The following is a 17,456-nucleotide window of genomic DNA, read 5'->3' as shown; positions in this document are numbered from 1 at the left end:
TTGTTGACTTGGCTGGAATACTACAAATAGAATGAATTTTGCTTAACTTGCAAAACGTAGAGCTAGAATCCATGTTATATATTATTAAACTCTCTCTGGCCATGTATCATTGATCTTAATGAAGTGGACAAGGGCCAAGATAGTGAAAAATGAGGTCTGTCAGGAAAAAAAATAGGAAGAGGGAATAGCTCTTCTGTAGTCTAGCTTATTAAACAAGTACATGAACAGAAGTGGTGGGATTTAGAAAATATTGTTGGCTTTGGCTTGAATGATTATGAAAACAATATTCAATAATGCAGAAAACTCAAAAGTTCTGTTTTTTTTTTTTCTCCCTTCCTTTTTCTCAATCTCTCTCCTCTACCTTACCCATCCTTTTTTTGCTCTCCTGTCTCCCCTAATAGGTGCTGCTGCTGATTGATATCCAGGTTTCTTACATCAACACCAATCATGAAGACTTCATTGGCTTCGCAAAGTACGTATATAGACACTTTGTTATAAAGACACTGTCAGGCTTTCTTTTTTTTTTTCCTTTTTTTTTTTTTTTTTTTAACTGAGTTCAAAACACAAGTCCTGAAGTGTGACAGTGAAGATACAAGCTGCAAAGTCCCAAACATGCAGGAGCGTGCTCTTTCTCAATATACACAGTGTTGAACTCTGTCCCACTTGTAGGGGTTTCTTTACCCCAGTTCACAAGCCTGGTTTCACTGAAGCTGAAGCTTATGTCTTGGTCTGGAATCACGCGCATCTCAGGAAGCAGCTTTGGCAAGCCGATGCCCTCACTGTATCCATTTTAGGACCACAGAAATGTATAATATTGGTGGTCTTTCCACATTGTTGCTAATGCATATTTTGGGAGCTGTGATTCCGTGTGAAACGGTTTTGCTCAGAGTAATGGATGTCACTGAATTATAAGTGTGCCTGCTGTTTGGCTCTAGAGAATAATAGTAGCAGAATGCCCTGCAGGGCCTGGTTTGACGTTCTCCTCGCTTAATTGAGAAGGCTGTGAGAATATACTCCAGAATGTTCTCCCTTAGCTTCCAGCGATTTGTGCCTCAGGGACTTCATACCAACATTTTGACACTAGTAAAAACATTAAAGATGTCTTCACTCTTTGAAGAATAAATGTTCTTTCAGTCATATTCATGCCATATTTGCCATAACAGTGTTTGGAATCACAACTGGTTTCATCCATGCGGGATGCTGGCAACAAAGTTTGGCACCACGGTGCGTATTATACTATTGCTTATTCTAGTTAGCACTGTGAAGGAAGGTCTACATCTTTGGCAGTATGCCTTGAAGGTTTAAAACATGGAGTTCAGTAAGCTGAGAGGGGAGAAGGCAAAGCCAGGCACTGCTTATGTGCTTGGTTTGAGCAACTTTCTCTAGAATTGTTTGCAGGTCCTAGATATCTTTATCAGTTCTCTTGACGAATGACAGGATGTTGTACAAATGGTAGCTGGCCTTCTAGAGGTCAAGATAACAACCTGCCTGCTATTCACTTCTCTTCATCCTTTTCTGACAGGAAAAAGCCTGCTAAAAACACTCCTTATATATTCATGGTGTGTGTTGTGACCTTGGGAAGTCACATAGTCCAACCTCCTGCTCAGAGGAGGGTCAATGCCGAGTTCAGACCAGGTTACTCAGGGCTTTGTCCAATCAGATCTGGAAAACTTTCAAAATCGGACATTCTCCAGCCTCTCCATGCAGCCTGTTCCAATGCTTGCCTCTCCTCACTGTGAAAAAAATTTTTCTTTGTGTCAAGTTGGAACCTTCCATGTTTTATAGTCTTGGATTCTGCAGTGCCAGGTATATCTGGAGTTATTTCATTATGTCTCTTCCCTGGAAAATTCCCCCTCATGGATGCTGCTGCTGGGGCCTGTGGTTCAGTCTGTGGTCCTCACTGCTGTGTCTTTTCCAAGGAATTGCAATGCCCGAGTTCAGTTTCTTGGGAAAGCTGCTTCCTCTCTCGCCAGTTGAGATCTAGTAATCGCCAGCTGCGATGGGGTATAAGCAGATAACAAATGGCTCTTTGCTTAAGTTCACTGATAAGTTTAAGGAAGTGTTTCTATAGGTTGAAACTGATGGGAAGGGAAGTATCTTTGTTGACTTGTGCTCAGCTGGAAGAGAAAACTTGGATAACTAAGAACAACTTAAAATGTAAAATACATTAATTTATGAGCTAAACAGTAGAAAATACACATTCTAAACTATAATTGTAGTATTGTTATAGCAATTTTGTTAGAACTGGAAAATGAATTCAATTTTTGGGCAGCATATGGGCTTCCACAGTATCTGAACATCCTGGACTATAGATTCCCCAGATTCCCTAGTGTTTCCTTTCTTTTGCTGAGTCTTCTAGCCAGTTGTCTCATGTGACTGCAGTGTTTTATAGGAGTAAGTGCTGTGAACCTTGCTCATAAGAATGAGAGCACAAGACATTTCAAACTACCTTGCAGCTTTGCAGGGCCTCAGGCAGGTATAGTGCAATGTGAATTGAATTGAGATGGTTTTAAGAATGCCAATATTTAGAACAACTTTACATAGTTATGAAAGTGTGAAATCTTAGAATATTAATGTTTGCCTCATTTAGCAGAATAAGTGGTAAAATGTTGGAATTGGGTTTGTTTTCCAGTTGATGTAACTCAGACGTAGCTACATGCTTCAATCTACATAAAGAGTAATCTGTATTTAGAACAATAAATAGAGGACCAGTTGCTGGGCTATTTCTAAAAGGCTTCTTAGCCTTTGGGTTTCTTAGTATGATGTTAGTCATCTATTTAGCTTTCCTAAGGCGACAAAATGAAATAAAATTAAAAAAAAAAAAAAAAAAAAAACCAACCACAAAACAAAACCCAAAACAAAACCAAACTGAAAGAATGGTAATTAGGTTTCCTAAAGCCATCTCATGTGTGTTTCTCAAACAACAGATCAGAATTGGTGAGGTGTTAGTGCTGTGTTTTCTGCATGCACGTTATTTAATCATAATTTAGGCACCAAAGCTTATGCAACTCAGACGATGCAACAGGGATGTGCAGTGCTATTTGGTCAAAAGGATCTGGATGATTGAGAGCTATGTCCAGTAAATAGGCATGTGGAATAAACATCCTTGTGGATCTTCTCATGGACAGCATGTGGCCTCCTGGTTTGACAGAGTATGGTCTAAAGCGCAGGATCAGAGTTGGGATGGGGCTGAGCTTGGTGCTTCAGCTATTCTTTGGAACACCAGCTGTGCACAAAACAGTTGCAGGATTGGCCCATAAACTGTGATCCAAGCACATCTATCTTTCTTACTCTTTCAGAGCAGCGTCTGTAGCTGATCTAATATGTATGCTTTTTTCTTCAGTTAATCAATGCCTGGTGAAATGGTATAATCTAATCCAAACAAAACTTCCTGTCACCAGTGGCCACTCTGGTGGTTGATTAGCCAAAGCCTGCTCTCTGAATGCTTTTCTTCCTCTTTCCAGCAATATTTTAATTTTGTGACCTAACACTTACAAACCACCACATAATGTAAATGCTTTTAGAATTAATGGCAACTTGTATGTTTTTGAGACAGGAGTGTGTTTTATTTCGGGAACTGGGATTACTAGAGTTCAAGAATTGAGCAAACTATTTTAAATATGGTTTAATTTCAAATATGCTCTATTCTTATATGATTCCAGCTTTTTGAACGAGCTTTGTGATGGCTTCATCCATTGGTTATATTTACACCCTCAAAGTGCATATAAATATTAGAATAATATCCAAAACAAACTGTCAAGACAAAGCTATTATGGAGCCTCCAGCAGGGAAGGATTTGTTGTACTGTGCTAAATAACAGAAATGGCTTGCTTTTTGTCTCTTTTTGAATATTTATAGAGGCTAATGTTTCCAGAGTTACCCACGTGAACCATAATTTCTCTGTGCTCTTAGTAACCTTTACCAATCCAAGTAGGATGTTGTTACAAAGGAGGTGATTAGTAGGAGCTGTCTGCTGTGCATGTCCCTTCTGTCCTAAGCAGGCATTCCTATACTGTAAGAAAAAGTAGTTGAAATATGCACATATATGCAATGATTTTGCTGTGTTTCTTTGTTACTCTAGCTTTCTGTGCTGGAATCAGAAGTAACTATTACTGCTAAAATCTGTTCCTCAGGAACTGGCTTAGTTCGAGTTTCTTCAGTATAACTCTTTTCCTCTGCTTCCCTTAGTGCCCAACAAAGAAGCAGTCAGGTTAACAAAAGTGCAGTGGGAAATCAGGTAGGCACCTAACAGAGAATGGATAATGGCATGTGCAAGTTAATCCAAGCTGTTTGGTTTTCTTGGCTGCATTTATTTGCTGTAAGTGTATCATTTACCTTTTCTGCTTCAAACATATATAAAATGCGTCATCATCACCTTGTTTTACTGGATTTTTCAGAGCCACTTGACTTTCATTGTTATTGTCATTTGTTGTTTAATATTTCTGCTACTGCTTGCACTGCTGATTAGTGTCTCCCCTCCCATGCTGTTTAGTGCATTGAACCTTTCACGTTACACATCAACGTATTTTGTCATTAACTGCAAACTTGTGAATTTCAGAATCCAAAATGCTGGTGAGTACTTGCTTGTGTGTGCTTTGTCATAGTTGTTTTCCTAGTTCTTACGTGTTCACAGTTTAACAGCAGTGAAGGGGTAATTCAGCAAGCAAAAGTGGATTTGCCTTTACCTCTTCGGAAAACTTTCAGTTGACTTCACAAAGATGTTGACTATGTACCATAGGCCTCTCTCAAAATAAACAAAGAATAACTGGTTGATGGTCTCAGATTAATTAGCATTTTCACTGAGATTCATTAATGAAATTACTCGTTTGTTTCTTTTTATCACACAAGAATATGGGATTAATTCTGCAAGATGCTAAGTGCTCCTGAGCTGTGCTTCTTTCTTTGCTTTTGTGTGGGCCAGGGGTGCTCAGTACTTCACAGGATCAGTCCTCTTTTTTATATGAGATGAAAATAATGAAATTGCTACAACTTTGGAGGTTTCTGCTCACTTTGAGGGTTTTGCAAAGTCTTAAACAAAAAGAGAATGTTATGGAATTAGTACATACTTTAAAAGGAAATAAAAAATTCTAGTAAAAATAAGACAATGAAATTTTGTATAAATAATTACCAATATTCAGTGTCTTCCTGATGTTTTCATGTGCAATTTGGTCAAACAATGCTCAGGACGTGAAAGGTCAAGGTTTTCAAATGTGACCACTGAATTTGGATCCCTCAGGTGATAAACCTGACATTTCAGAAAGTCTCCTCTTCTGCTGTTGTAGATGAGAGTTCTAGCATTTTTTGAAAACTTAGTCATCTTTTTTAGGATAGACATCCAACCTCTTCCTCCCACCAAGAAATTGCTGGTTATTTTTGAGATGTTAGTTAAAATAATTCATTAACGTCTTGGATGTGATGGTCCCCCACGGCCTGACCACCATGAGTGGCATCTTTGATGTAATTTATGGTTAGGACTAAGATGAAAAAAGTTGAAAGGTCTAAACACTGAAATGGCTTCAAAGACTATTCTCTCCCCTCTGAGGAGAGATTTCCTTCTTATCTAGCTGTGCCGGAACATGTGTCAAACACAACAACCGTCATCACTTTGGAGTGTCCCATAAAAGGAAAATCAACCAATTATCTGACTCTTCAAAAATACACAAATAAAATGAATGATTTTTTAATTAAGTGAATCTTCTCTCTCTAAAGAAGTGGAGAAAAAGCTTGGCATTTTAAATTAAATGTTGAAACTTGATTACTTTTGGTACAAAGGACTTTGCTGAACCTTTTATTTTAAAGATAATAAACAGATGTTTAAGTTAATTGTTTTGGAGTTGAAAAGAATGACAAAATGTTTCTGAAATAAAACTTCATTTTTGCAATTTGCTATTTCAGGGAACCAATCTACCGCCTTCAAGGCAAATTGTACGAGCTAAGTTCTGTAAGCTTTATTGTTGCTTTTTCATTTAGCTTCTCAGAGGGCAAAGTTTGTCTCTAACTCACTGGTTTGTTGAATACTTGCTACTAAACTATTTAATGTTAAACTGTTTTGTCTGTAACACTTCCTCAACAAAGGATAATTGCAGTTCATCACTTAACTGCTACTAACCTGCTGTTACAAGTATGAATTAATATAACTTAAAATGCTGTAGAAAACTGAATAAAATTAATATTTTTATAATTTACTGAGTTTCTCAAACTAACATGACTAATTGGTGTTTATTTTATTATATAACTGGAAAGCAGTTTTTATCTGATGTAAGTGCCTCTATTCATAGTAAACCTCTTTTTGAAAGGTGGGCAAATAAGTTTCTGGTAACCGAAAGGAAACATTAGCTCTTGCGTAAATGAACATGCTGTTTATGTGTACAGGTACTGTTCTTGCTATTTTGTTTATGTAAAGGAATTACTTCTGATAGAAAAAGTGAGTTTTACTAATAAACTTAGAAATATTTAAAGCCTTTTTAGCATTCTTTTTCATAGCACCAGGAGGATCAATATATAATGGACAGACTCTTTTCTAACCCTTCCACCTCATGAGTAAATAAATATGTGAATGCCTTTAATATTACTAATTAGAATTAACTGTCTAAACAGCAGTTAATTTTATAACAAGTTACTCCTGGTTCAGTGATGGTTAGGTGTGAGAATTAAATCTCTGTATCGTGTGCATTCTTTGGTAATATCTATGATGAAAACATATACATTTTCCAGTTTGTTGCCACATCATCAAATTATATTAGTTATCATTTCAAACAAACTTAAACTAAACTTATGTTCAATAAAGGAAAAAGGACTAGGCAGCACTGATTCTAACAGCAGTTGAATTGAATCTCTTGGGAGATCAAGATCATTAAGCCTTTCCAAAATAGTGGGATGCTCATTTGCAATCCATTGCTTTTCTTTTTTGTAGCTTTCTTTGAACTGGAATGATGCAGATAACTATTGACTATTTCTGTTTATCTGAGAAATAAGATGAGTGCAGCAATATTGCATTTTTGGAAGAAGTGTAATGCCAATTCCTCTTAACATTTTTTTGCTCCTTTTTCCTCTACTACTAATTTATCCTCTCACGCTTAATCTTTGGCCTTTTTTGTTTGTCTTTTCTTTGCTACCGCCTGAGGTTTTGACCTGACTCCACAAAGTTTCTTTTTAAAGCCACAGGTTAGTCTGTCTTCTGATTTGCTTGAAATAATCAGTGTAATGCTTGGTTTTACACAGCACACTAGCGTGATCTGGTTCCTGAAAGCTGACCCACTCTTAACTGTGTAATTTTGTGTGTTGAGATTTGTTTTGGTGACTAAAATTTAGTATTTAAAGCTCCCCTTCATGATAAACCTTTGAAGATGAAGGTGTCATTGCTCCATGTTCCCAATTGATACTCTGTGAGAATGCAAGATACTCAAATTATAGAGGATTATATATAACTTAGATATGTTTTGTGTTTTACTTCTGTGGCAAAATCTGCTGCTGTGGAGAAGGGGCTTAATCTGAACTATGAGTTTCAAGTCACTGTCCAAGTGATTTGGAGGTTTGGGTTCAAAGGCTTTGTTTGACCTGCCTCTTTTACAATGTTACACCAGCAATCTGATTCACTTGTTCTGGACACAAGTAGCATCAGTAGCACAACCCCATCAGCTGGCCTGAACTATAGTGCTAATAAGTAACTTTTTCCCTAGTAACCCCTTTTTTCTTTTTTCTTTTTAATCCTGCTTTGTAGCATACTTTGCTCCTTCTTTTCTTCAGATATACTTAAATCCTGTTACCTTGCATGACCCAGGAAAAAAATGTGTTTACAAAATTTTTTCAAGCAAGTACGTGGAAATGGAAACTTATGCTATGGTCGGTGAGGTGGTCATGAAAAATCATGACAAGGCTGTTCTGTTAAGAAATGCCAGTGGTGATGGCATGGACAACCACATGGTGTTAAATTTTGAAATATCCTTGAATGAGACAATGCTGCTGTTGAATTTTCACCTTATCAAGACTAAAGAAGTATTACTGTTCTAAATGGCCTTTAACTATACTTATTTTTAGGTTAAGATTCCTTCATGATTGACTTAATCACCTCAATCTTTGTTTAACTACATTTGGAAGTATGGTTCAGTTTTTCACTACTGAGTGCTTTAATTCAGTAAAGACTAAATTTTTCTTTAAAGTAGAGCTGTGTTTAGGACTTAAGCCACCATCATTATTTTTAAGTTATATTATATATATATATAATCACTGCAATATATATTTTATATATATATAGATATATATAAAATCACTGCAATATATTGTGCAGTGATTTTGGGGGAAGCAATGTCACAAGATCTCAGTTGTGTTCGGTGTCAGAACAGATCTGATCAGTTTATGCTCTGACATTTGGCAAATTACAGTGAAATACTGTATTGGGTTTCCCCTCTAATCTGTTGTTCCTTTTTAGCCTCTGTAGTGTGAGAATCTTCATATTTGAACCTAAAGAACCAATAGGTTGTAAGGATGCCTCACAGAGTAGGTTTTGCAATTTTTATTCTCTCAGTGTGCTTACTCCTTGGTAACACGTGTCGTTATGACAGTGATCAGAAGATCGAAGAGTGCTGGGAGTTGTCTTGCGTGTTCAAAATAATTTCAATGGAGTTACGTAACACAACTTTAATAGAGTTATGTTAACTCAACAAATGCTGCTGCTTGTATTGTTGTGGAAGTAGCCAGTATCATGATTTTCACACTTGTATTTCTGTTTGCCAAGTCAGTTTCACTTATCTCTCACTTATCTTGAAATCATCTTTCAAACACTTCTTTTAAAGAAATGGAACACTTTCTGGTTCTCTAACATATTTCTTTTACAAATACCTTATTTGATTTAATGGAATGAGTAAGTCATGCAGCAATACATAAAATGTACATATTGTGTCAAATCCTGCTTTCCTGTTTATCCGTGAAGTGGTGGAGAATAAGAACAACAGATATGATTTGGGTTTTGTGCAGCTGAACTATCAGAAAATGACTTCCTTCTGGCTTGTTCATGTGCATTCGTACCCTCTAAGTTTCATTTTTCAGACACCCAGATTAGGTATCGGGACCCTGAAGGAAGGAACTGTGTCATCTCTTGTTCATCCTGTACATGGAGTCCAACTACCGGTCAGAATATTGTCTTCCCTAGCTTCTGGCAATGCCCATATTTTTCACCTTCCTGAAGTTCATAATTCATGTCACTAATATCCGGTTTGCACAGAGTGACATTTAGAAATATGATAGAAGAATACTGAAATGGATCTCTTAAATCCAAACCAACCAGAAAATGAACTAGTGAAAACAATAATGAAACACAGTACTTTCATTTTTCAAGCTGAAGTACTATACAACATAGCTAACACAATAGTTTAAAAAAAAAAAACAAAAAAAAAAAACCCAAAAACAAAACGCTTCCATCAGAGCTTTTTTAACTTCAAAAGTCTCTTTGAAAATGTTTGCTGCTTATTGCCTATGGAAGGACATTTATTTCTAAAATATAGCTTGAATTACTTTTTGAGAAATTGGCTGGAGTCTGAGGTGTAATTTAGCTTCTTTTGAAAGTAAAACTGTGTTCCTTAATCTCACTTTGTTTTGCACTTACACCTTGATCTGACATCTCCCTCCCCCCTGATCCCAACACTGGTACTGAGTGTTTTGAAAGTGTAGCTTTTGGTAGTTAACAAAATGGGCCCGTGAAATGGGAACAATTCAATGAAAAGAACGTGAGGCTTAGCACACTAAGCTCATCTCTCTCTTGATGTCCCCTGGAACTGCTTCAAGTATTTTGGGTAATTATGATCTGTCATAGTGTCCAGGATAGGTTAGAGAACACAGTAGCCTGTTTTCCCAGAGGGGTATAGGTAAACAGGTCTAGAAATTTGCACATGAAAAACACATACCCAAGATATTGCTATAGCTTGGTGCCCTGCTCTTCATGCAGCGTCGTGTGGGAATGACAGCTGGATCTAATCCTCAGCACACAGGATTTTTGAGGAAACAACTGGCAAATTCCTTCCTTTACGAGACAGTGACCAATGTTTGTATTAGCACATCAGCTTGTTGCTGTCCACACCCAGTGATGGCTATGCATCTATGGGGAGACGCATTGGACTGGAGCAAGACAGTCTTTTGGAGCTATGCAACTAATGTGGTTCCTACATTAGAAGTACTAAAAGCTTACTTAGGAACTTCTTAAGTGTCTTGGATAGTTTAGATATTAAAATCTTGGCTTGGTCTGTTCTGAGACCTTTACCACAAATGCATTCTTGTCAAATTGAGAAAATTTGACTCTTATGCTACAAAGCCTATGGTAATGATGAGGGAAAGCACTGAATGGAATAAGCAGAGTGTGCTAGTTCCCTTCCTTTTTAAGTGCTCATCACCTGTAAGGTTCTTGAACATGCTACTGGTTTGCTTCTAGAAACCACCTCTTTATCCCCACTGTGACATCTGTCTTCAAATCGTTTACCCTCTCTAGGATGTGTGTCCAAACCAGTTTTCAGTAGCATGCTGGCCCGGCTGCCTGTGCTTCCTGATATGTGCTTTATAGGGAGCAACAGAGCATTTTCAATTGCAGACAGCATGGTTCAACAGCGTCCTCTCTCAGAGCCTCTTATTTCAGTTTCTTTATAACATGGGAATAACCACCTTTGCACAATTGCTGTGAAGTATTTAGTCTGCTGTACAAATGTAGCTCACCTTGTTGCAGAGCTAAATTCAAGTGGTTGGGGAACCTTAATTTCCTGGATTTTTCCTAAAATTTCTTCCATTTGCATTTGTGTAGTTCAGTGCAGAAACAAAATGAAATTAGCTTGGTTCCACAACTTGTTCTGTTGCAGCTGCCTGAAGGCCAGTACACTGGCTATATATGCATGTTGTTTGTTTCCTGTTAAAAGTTTACTTCAATAAACACCGTAAAATAAAATGAGGATTGATGGGTAATCAGGTTTGTATCAGTACGTTTTCCTTAACTTGCACTCGGACAAGCATTCCATGCCTATTTATACTCAGTAATGCCCCCTCTCCACCCCCCACTCCCCTAAAGGAACATGAATATTAAAAATAATTACAAACTTCTGCAGAAACCTTTGTGGTACAGGCTATTCCATCCAGTCTGCTCGTGCTATACCCTTGAGTATCTCTATGGGAGTCATGTCTAGTTCTCTCTCAGCTTACTGAGTCTTCAGAACTGAATCAATGCTTTCTTAGCGATTTTCTTACAAGCTGAAAACCCATAGACTGTTTTTGGATCTTCAGTTGTTTTCTTACACTGCTGGCCTGGTTGGTAGTGAGTGGGAAAACATGATCATCTTATTTGAAATGAAATTGATACTCTTGGAGTATGTGCATTACCAATACTTTTACCACCTTTTCAGGTGCAACTTTTGATCTCTTGGTTTGGTTATCAAATATAACTTAGTCCCTTGCTCTGTGCAATACCAAAGCTGTTTCTATCAGGGAGCTTACATGAACGTGCATGCTGAATGGGAGTGAATTCCAATTCTTAAACTTTTATAGATGACAAGGAAAAGATATTGATCAATGGTTTTCTCTGGTTATCTGTTGATATTGGAGTTACTAGTCTTGTAAAGCCCTATGAGAGGAACGTCACAGTCTCCTCTGTTTCTCTAAAAGCAAGAGGACACTTGTGTTCAGTCACACAAGTCTGTGCTTGTGGCACTTGTTGAGGGAGTTCTGAAGGGCTTCTCTGAGCACTTCTTTCCATCTCAATGCTTCATAGGCAAGTAAAGGGTGTTCCTGTGGGGAGAAACGGAACGGCTGAAGTTCCCTGCATCTGTGTGATTAGGAGAGCTCTGTTGTCTTGTTCAGAGTATAATAGGAAGGAACATTTGCTTTCTCGTATATGTATTGGAAAACAATAAATGTTCCAATAAAATTGTAAGTTTCTATATGATCCATAAACCAGTTCTCATGACCATTCTCTCTTCTTCATCTCTGGAGTTGTCTTATTCCTCTTCAGTTTTCTTTTGTCTCTCTTTTTGCATGATGTAGCCTCCTGGCCTTAGTATTTACAGGTTTGCTGTTCCCATCTGTTCTTTCATCTTTGGCTTGTATCTATTTTATAAAGTTCTGCGTTACCTATTTTTCTCCTGATTTTTATTGCTGCCTTAGGTGTCGTCGTCCATCGTCCGTCCCCGCCCCCTTTCTTTTCCTCTTCTACCTTATGAGAGAAAATAGCTCTCATATACCTTTCCTTACTGCTTCCTATCTTAATTTCAAATTAACTGTAGAGGACCTCTCCACTTTGTCACTTGATTCAACCCATGCTGAAAATTCCCAGTGTGTGCCAGAAGCCACTCACTTTGCCAGAATCTAGGTGCTTTTCCTAATATCCAACTTTACAAATGACCTTAACAATTAGACTAGAAGAGAGTAGTCATATATAAAGTTGCATGGACTTTTACAGTGTGTTATTATACAGCAAATAAATATCTTCAAGTTTACACAATCCTTAATGCATTCATACTTGCTGTAAGTACAACATGGTAATACTTAGGCTTCTTTCTTTCTCCAGCCTTTTGACTGAAAACACTATATTGACTTTGTTACTTTTTTTTTTTCCTTGAATGATAGGAACCTGCAAAACCTCTTGAATTTGCCAGAGACTGAAAAAATGCACCTGTTCTTGTTTTATTTAGCAAGTCTTTATTTAAAAGAATGAATGTAGCATCAGAATTATGTCAAGTGAGTAATGAACTCAACTTGTGCCTGACTGCACCTCTGCACAGGTCATCCGGAAAGGCTGGCTGACCATCAACAATATTGGCATCATGAAAGGAGGATCCAAGGAATACTGGTTCGTTTTAACTGCAGAAAGCTTGTCCTGGTATAAAGATGATGAGGTAAGGAATGAAGAACTTTTTTCTACTGGGGAAAATAACTGTATTTATTCAGTCTGCTGATACCAGCTTAAAGTATTAAATCGGCTTGTACACACTTGAACGGAAAGAATGTTTTAAGGTTTTACCTGTGTTTATATTTTCTGGTTTTGATTAATGGAGAAAGCTGACCCTCTAAGACTTCCGTTGAAATGTTGATAACATAAATACAGGGTGTTGTGTGGAGTGTTCTTGTTTGTTTTTTGGTTTACTTTCTTATTCTCTTCCTGTGGTTTCCACACATTGGTCAAAAAAAAAAAAAAAAAAAGCCTATTTTGGAATGTTCTGGTTATTGTCCTATGCCTGTTAGGACTACTTTTGCACATCTACTCTAAGTTGATCATAAATTGTGTAGGTAAAGTTACGTCTAAAAGTAACTACAGCAATTGATTTAATGATAGCAATTGTTCTCCAGGCTCATATTCTGAGACAATGAAAAACCTGTCTGCAGAGTTCTGTAGCTGGTTGGTATGGATTTTCAAATTTGACAAAAAATGCACCTTGGTGAGAAATGTCACTGCTGATCAGTAAATCTGAGATGAGTAATATGAAAACTGGAAAAAGCATTTCTATGATAAACAGGACATCCAGTTGCTCACTTTATTGAATATGTTGTTAGGCAGCTCATCTGTTCTGTTTAATTATTTTTTCAACAATATTGGTAATGATACGCTCTATTCAAAACTCCAGCAGTCTTGTTAATTTTTGAAGGTTAAAATGGGATTATTATGTGCACTATCAGCTTTACAGTAAAGCCCTTGTGTGTTTTTTAAGGTTTGTGTTGATTTTCATAGAAAAAATGAGCTACATTAAAAAAAAAAATCCTATTATTTTCTGATGTATTTTTTTTTTTAAAGTTAAATGTTTTCAGCAAAAATTTAGTGATTTTTAGGGTGAACCAGTTCATTGGATGGAAGAGGCACAGGTAAAGAGAGCTTTAAATGAGCTCTAAGACATCACTCAATCTTTCCACCTTATTCTAAGTAATAATCAAAACACTGGCTTATCCCAACAAAACGGAGTTAGTTGATGGGGACTGTGCAGACAATTCATATTCTGTTTAAACTAACCTAGTGTTTTACTGCAGTGGATTTTCTAGAACCACTGGGCAGAGGTCCTGTAGTTCATGTACATAAGCCAGAGCTCTGCTGAGTCCTGCAAATCCAGAATGTGATACTTATCATAGGTAGTTACTTCAGTAATACTACTGATGGTGGAAACTGTGCTGGTCAGTAGTGTATTTTTCCTGAGTCAGTAGCCGTTTTGGGATAGACCTTAAGATTGAGGGACAAATTAGGTTAATCTTGAAGATTTTTGCCCCTTGCCCTTTTATTTAAGTTTTAAAGGGATTCAAATGTATTTACTGTAACAGGAAAATGAGTGTATATCAGACAGAGGGGAGGAACCAAGTGCTAAGTATTAAGAGGGGAAGTTTTATTCTCAGATTACTGAAATATAATTTGAAGTATTTTATTGCAATGACATAAAAATGAATTAAAAAGAATTAAAAAGAAATGCAAAAGTGCCTTTATGAAGTGCCTTTGAAAGTTTGAAGCTGTTATTTTTTGTGATATACCTTGAACCTACTAGAACTCGTTGTCTTAGATTAGGTACAGGTAACTGTAACTAAAATAAGATAAGCAATGTGGTGAGATTAACATCCCTTGCTATGTATCTGTCTCAAGCAATTGGAGGCACATCTAAGACATGAAGTGCTGTGGCAGTTTTTTAGGTAGTTTTTGAATTTGATCTTTGTTTAGTGTGAAATGTAAAAATTCCTGAAAATACTTACGGAATGTCTTCTGCTACGCAACTTTAAAAATAAAGCGTTTGTTTTGACAGTCTGCTAGGGAGAGTCAGAATCTCAGAATAGCACATGGAGGGAAATGGACACTGTCTGATTTCCATATGCATATTTTAAAATAATGCCTCTTAATTGCCAAACAGTTGTGTTTTGAGAGTCATGAAAATACCAGTAGTTCATTCAGGCCAATATGGGAGATCGCTCAGGAATTTCTTAGAGTGGTAAGAGAAGATAATAGCGTAGTCCTGTTCCATGCTTTGCTGGTGGAAGAAATTCCTCCTTAAGTAGAGATTTGCTGGATAATTTGATTGTTCTGTCCTGGGAAAGAGTTCATAAAGTTACGCTGGATTTTTTTCTTTATTTTTTTACTGGGCCTTTCTCAGTAGGACTTAAAAAATTAGTAAGGTCTGTTTTAGATGCTTTCTGAAGAAGGTCAAAGCCGTAGCTTGACCATTAGGTTAGTCAAAAGATGAGTGACTTGTTTGAGAAACAGAACTACTGGCTTCTGAAAATAAAGACGAAAATACTTGCTTTTCTGGCCGAATTCCAATTTTTATAATTACATTTTGTCTTCTTAAAATGTTCTCCTCACTTTCAGCTTGGTTTGGTAGTTGTCACATCCTGTTCTCAGATGATTATTGAAAAGGCTGCATGCTGTTATATTTCCACCCTGGTAAGATACGCAGTCTTCAGTGATGTGTGAAGTGATACCCATGTTTATGTGTCTGGACTGTGCCCGGGCTCAGTATGGCTGTGCACGCTGTGAGGTCGTAGGGAGTTCAGATCCCTGCGCCTCCCACTCAGGCCGGTCACTTCTGCAGCCCTTGCACGGTAGCAAGAGCCTCCCCATCGCAGCTGGGGAAGATGTAGAAAGTCAGGTCTCACCTTTGCTGTCTTGCCACAGTGATGAGTTTGTGCCCCCTCTCCTTCTGCCCCTGAGTAAGGAATGTTGTAGCAGCTCGTGTACCAGAGGGCTCTGTCAGTGTACTTTACACAGCTCCAGTGCTTGCTAGGACCTCTAGGGCTGTGTACCCCCTCTAGTGTAAGCTGAGCCCATTTTCTATAGTCTTGAATTTACTCTGAGATGAAAATCACTCTCTGAATGCAAGTGGTTGCTTGCTAGTGCCATTAGAAGGATATAAATTACTTCCTTTATTTGTGAGCTGCAGGTTTTGTAAGTGAAGAACCCACAGTGGAATGCATTTTGAAGCAAGTTACTTTGGCAAAAGATTTCAAAGTTTGTTGTATGATATCAGTATTACAAAAGAAACGATTGGTTTCTTGACATGGTTTTGTTGCTGCTCAAACATACTGCAGGATTTTATTCCTGATGAGATGGGAATCAGTGACTAAAAGTGCTTTTTAGGCTTGTAATTATGGAAATAGCAAGCTGATGTTTGAACAGTGTGGTTACAGCAGTTATAGTATCAGTTATGTGAATACTAATCTGGGGTAGTTTCTGATCCTGTGTACAGTTGCTTGTGCTCGTAACTTTGCTGCGTGACCAGTACCATGACTTTGTGCTTTTCCACTTGCTTAAAATGAAGCAAGGAAAATGTTATGTACCGCTTTGAGGCTGTTGTAAATAAGTGCAAGATTAGCACATTCATTGACCTCACAAATACAGATTTCTTTCATAGAGTATTCCATGTAATGCTAGCTAAAGTATTAGAAGGCATACCTACATGCACACAAAAGACTAAATCTGAGCATCTTAGCTCTCAGTTGTTACTGTTTTGTTAAGTAGTAGAAAAAGCTGTAAGCTTTTGTGCTAAGGTTCTTTTGAGAGTCAACCTGCAAATATGAATTTTGTGAATTAGCCACTTCTACATTAGGATAAAATGGAGTTTGGGAATGTGGAACGCCATCCTAGCTTGTGAATCAAAAACCTCTTTATTGTAAACAAAAGGATGCCATTTGTAAAGTGGTGTAGCATTTTTACAGGGCGTAGTCAGAGAATGTGATTTTATTCTTCATTCCAAAGCATCCAGAAATTTTGCTGGCATTATTGGTGTGCAAAGGATGCCAAGCTGGGCTCTAGGATAAGAACTTCTAAAAATGTGAAATTTACATTTATTGGAAAAATCCCTTTTAATCTTATTTCCAAATAAATTCTTTCCATTCTGTTTCAATAGGAAAGGATAGTATTGTCAACATCCAGTGATAGATGCAGTTTGTATTATAATTTCACAGTTTATTCCAAATTGTAAAATTCTGTGTGATTTGGGAGGGAGATATGAAAATAAGTGAGGAGGTGAGAGAGTGGAAAGGGGAGAAGTTACTCTAAGGTCTGACATTGTGAATGTTTACAGAATTAACTTGCCACACAATAAGCTGCTCTCAGCTTCTGTGGCTAGCAGGAATGTTAGTGATTTTTATACCGACAATAATCTAATGATGCAAATTATGCCTGAGAAGTAAATGGGAGGACAAAACATACAATGGTGCCGCAAAGCTGCGTATAAATAAAACTTATTGTTAGTGAGTTAATGAGAACAACTAGGAAAAGAGTACTATAGGAAGCACAGTAAAAATTTCAGCAGTGGGTTTTATTGTATTTTATAGGCAGTGTTGGTTTGACTCTAGGTGGGTTGCAGTACGCGGCTTGGTTACTGACCGGCCGTCTGAGATCCAGAGTGACTCTTGGCTGGAGCTGTTGGTGAAGATGCTCTGGTGTGTCAGAGCGGTTTCCCACTGGCGGCTGTCCCTCAGGCTGGGTTGTCATGCGACTGCCTGTCTGTGCCTGCTGTACA

The 17,456-nt window shown here is 37.6% G+C and overlaps 1 protein-coding gene across 4 annotated transcripts in view; it reads left to right on the top strand.

The window, feature by feature from the left end:
* Positions 1-17,456, top strand: part of DNM3 (dynamin 3) — a gene marked incomplete at its 5' end in the record, with an annotated part of 182,513 nt that overhangs the window by 43,710 nt on the left and 121,347 nt on the right. For 3 of the 4 annotated variants that reach the window (XM_082311696.1, XM_082311695.1, XM_082311697.1), the window contains 4 exons: positions 402-472; positions 4,189-4,237; positions 5,896-5,925; positions 12,750-12,863. In XM_082311696.1, the coding sequence (XP_082167822.1) occupies positions 402-472; positions 4,189-4,237; positions 5,896-5,925; positions 12,750-12,863 (264 nt within the window). The remainder of the gene's footprint in view (positions 1-401; positions 473-4,188; positions 4,238-5,895; positions 5,926-12,749; positions 12,864-17,456) is intronic. The other variant, XM_082311694.1, reaches the window with a different exon arrangement.

This window comes from Platalea leucorodia (assembly GCF_965183815.1).
Source record: "Platalea leucorodia genome assembly, chromosome: 5".
In the NCBI taxonomy this organism is placed as follows: Eukaryota; Metazoa; Chordata; class Aves; order Pelecaniformes; family Threskiornithidae; genus Platalea; species Platalea leucorodia.
The sequence above is the reverse complement of the archived record's forward strand: the minus strand, read 5'-3'. Positions and strand labels throughout refer to the sequence as shown.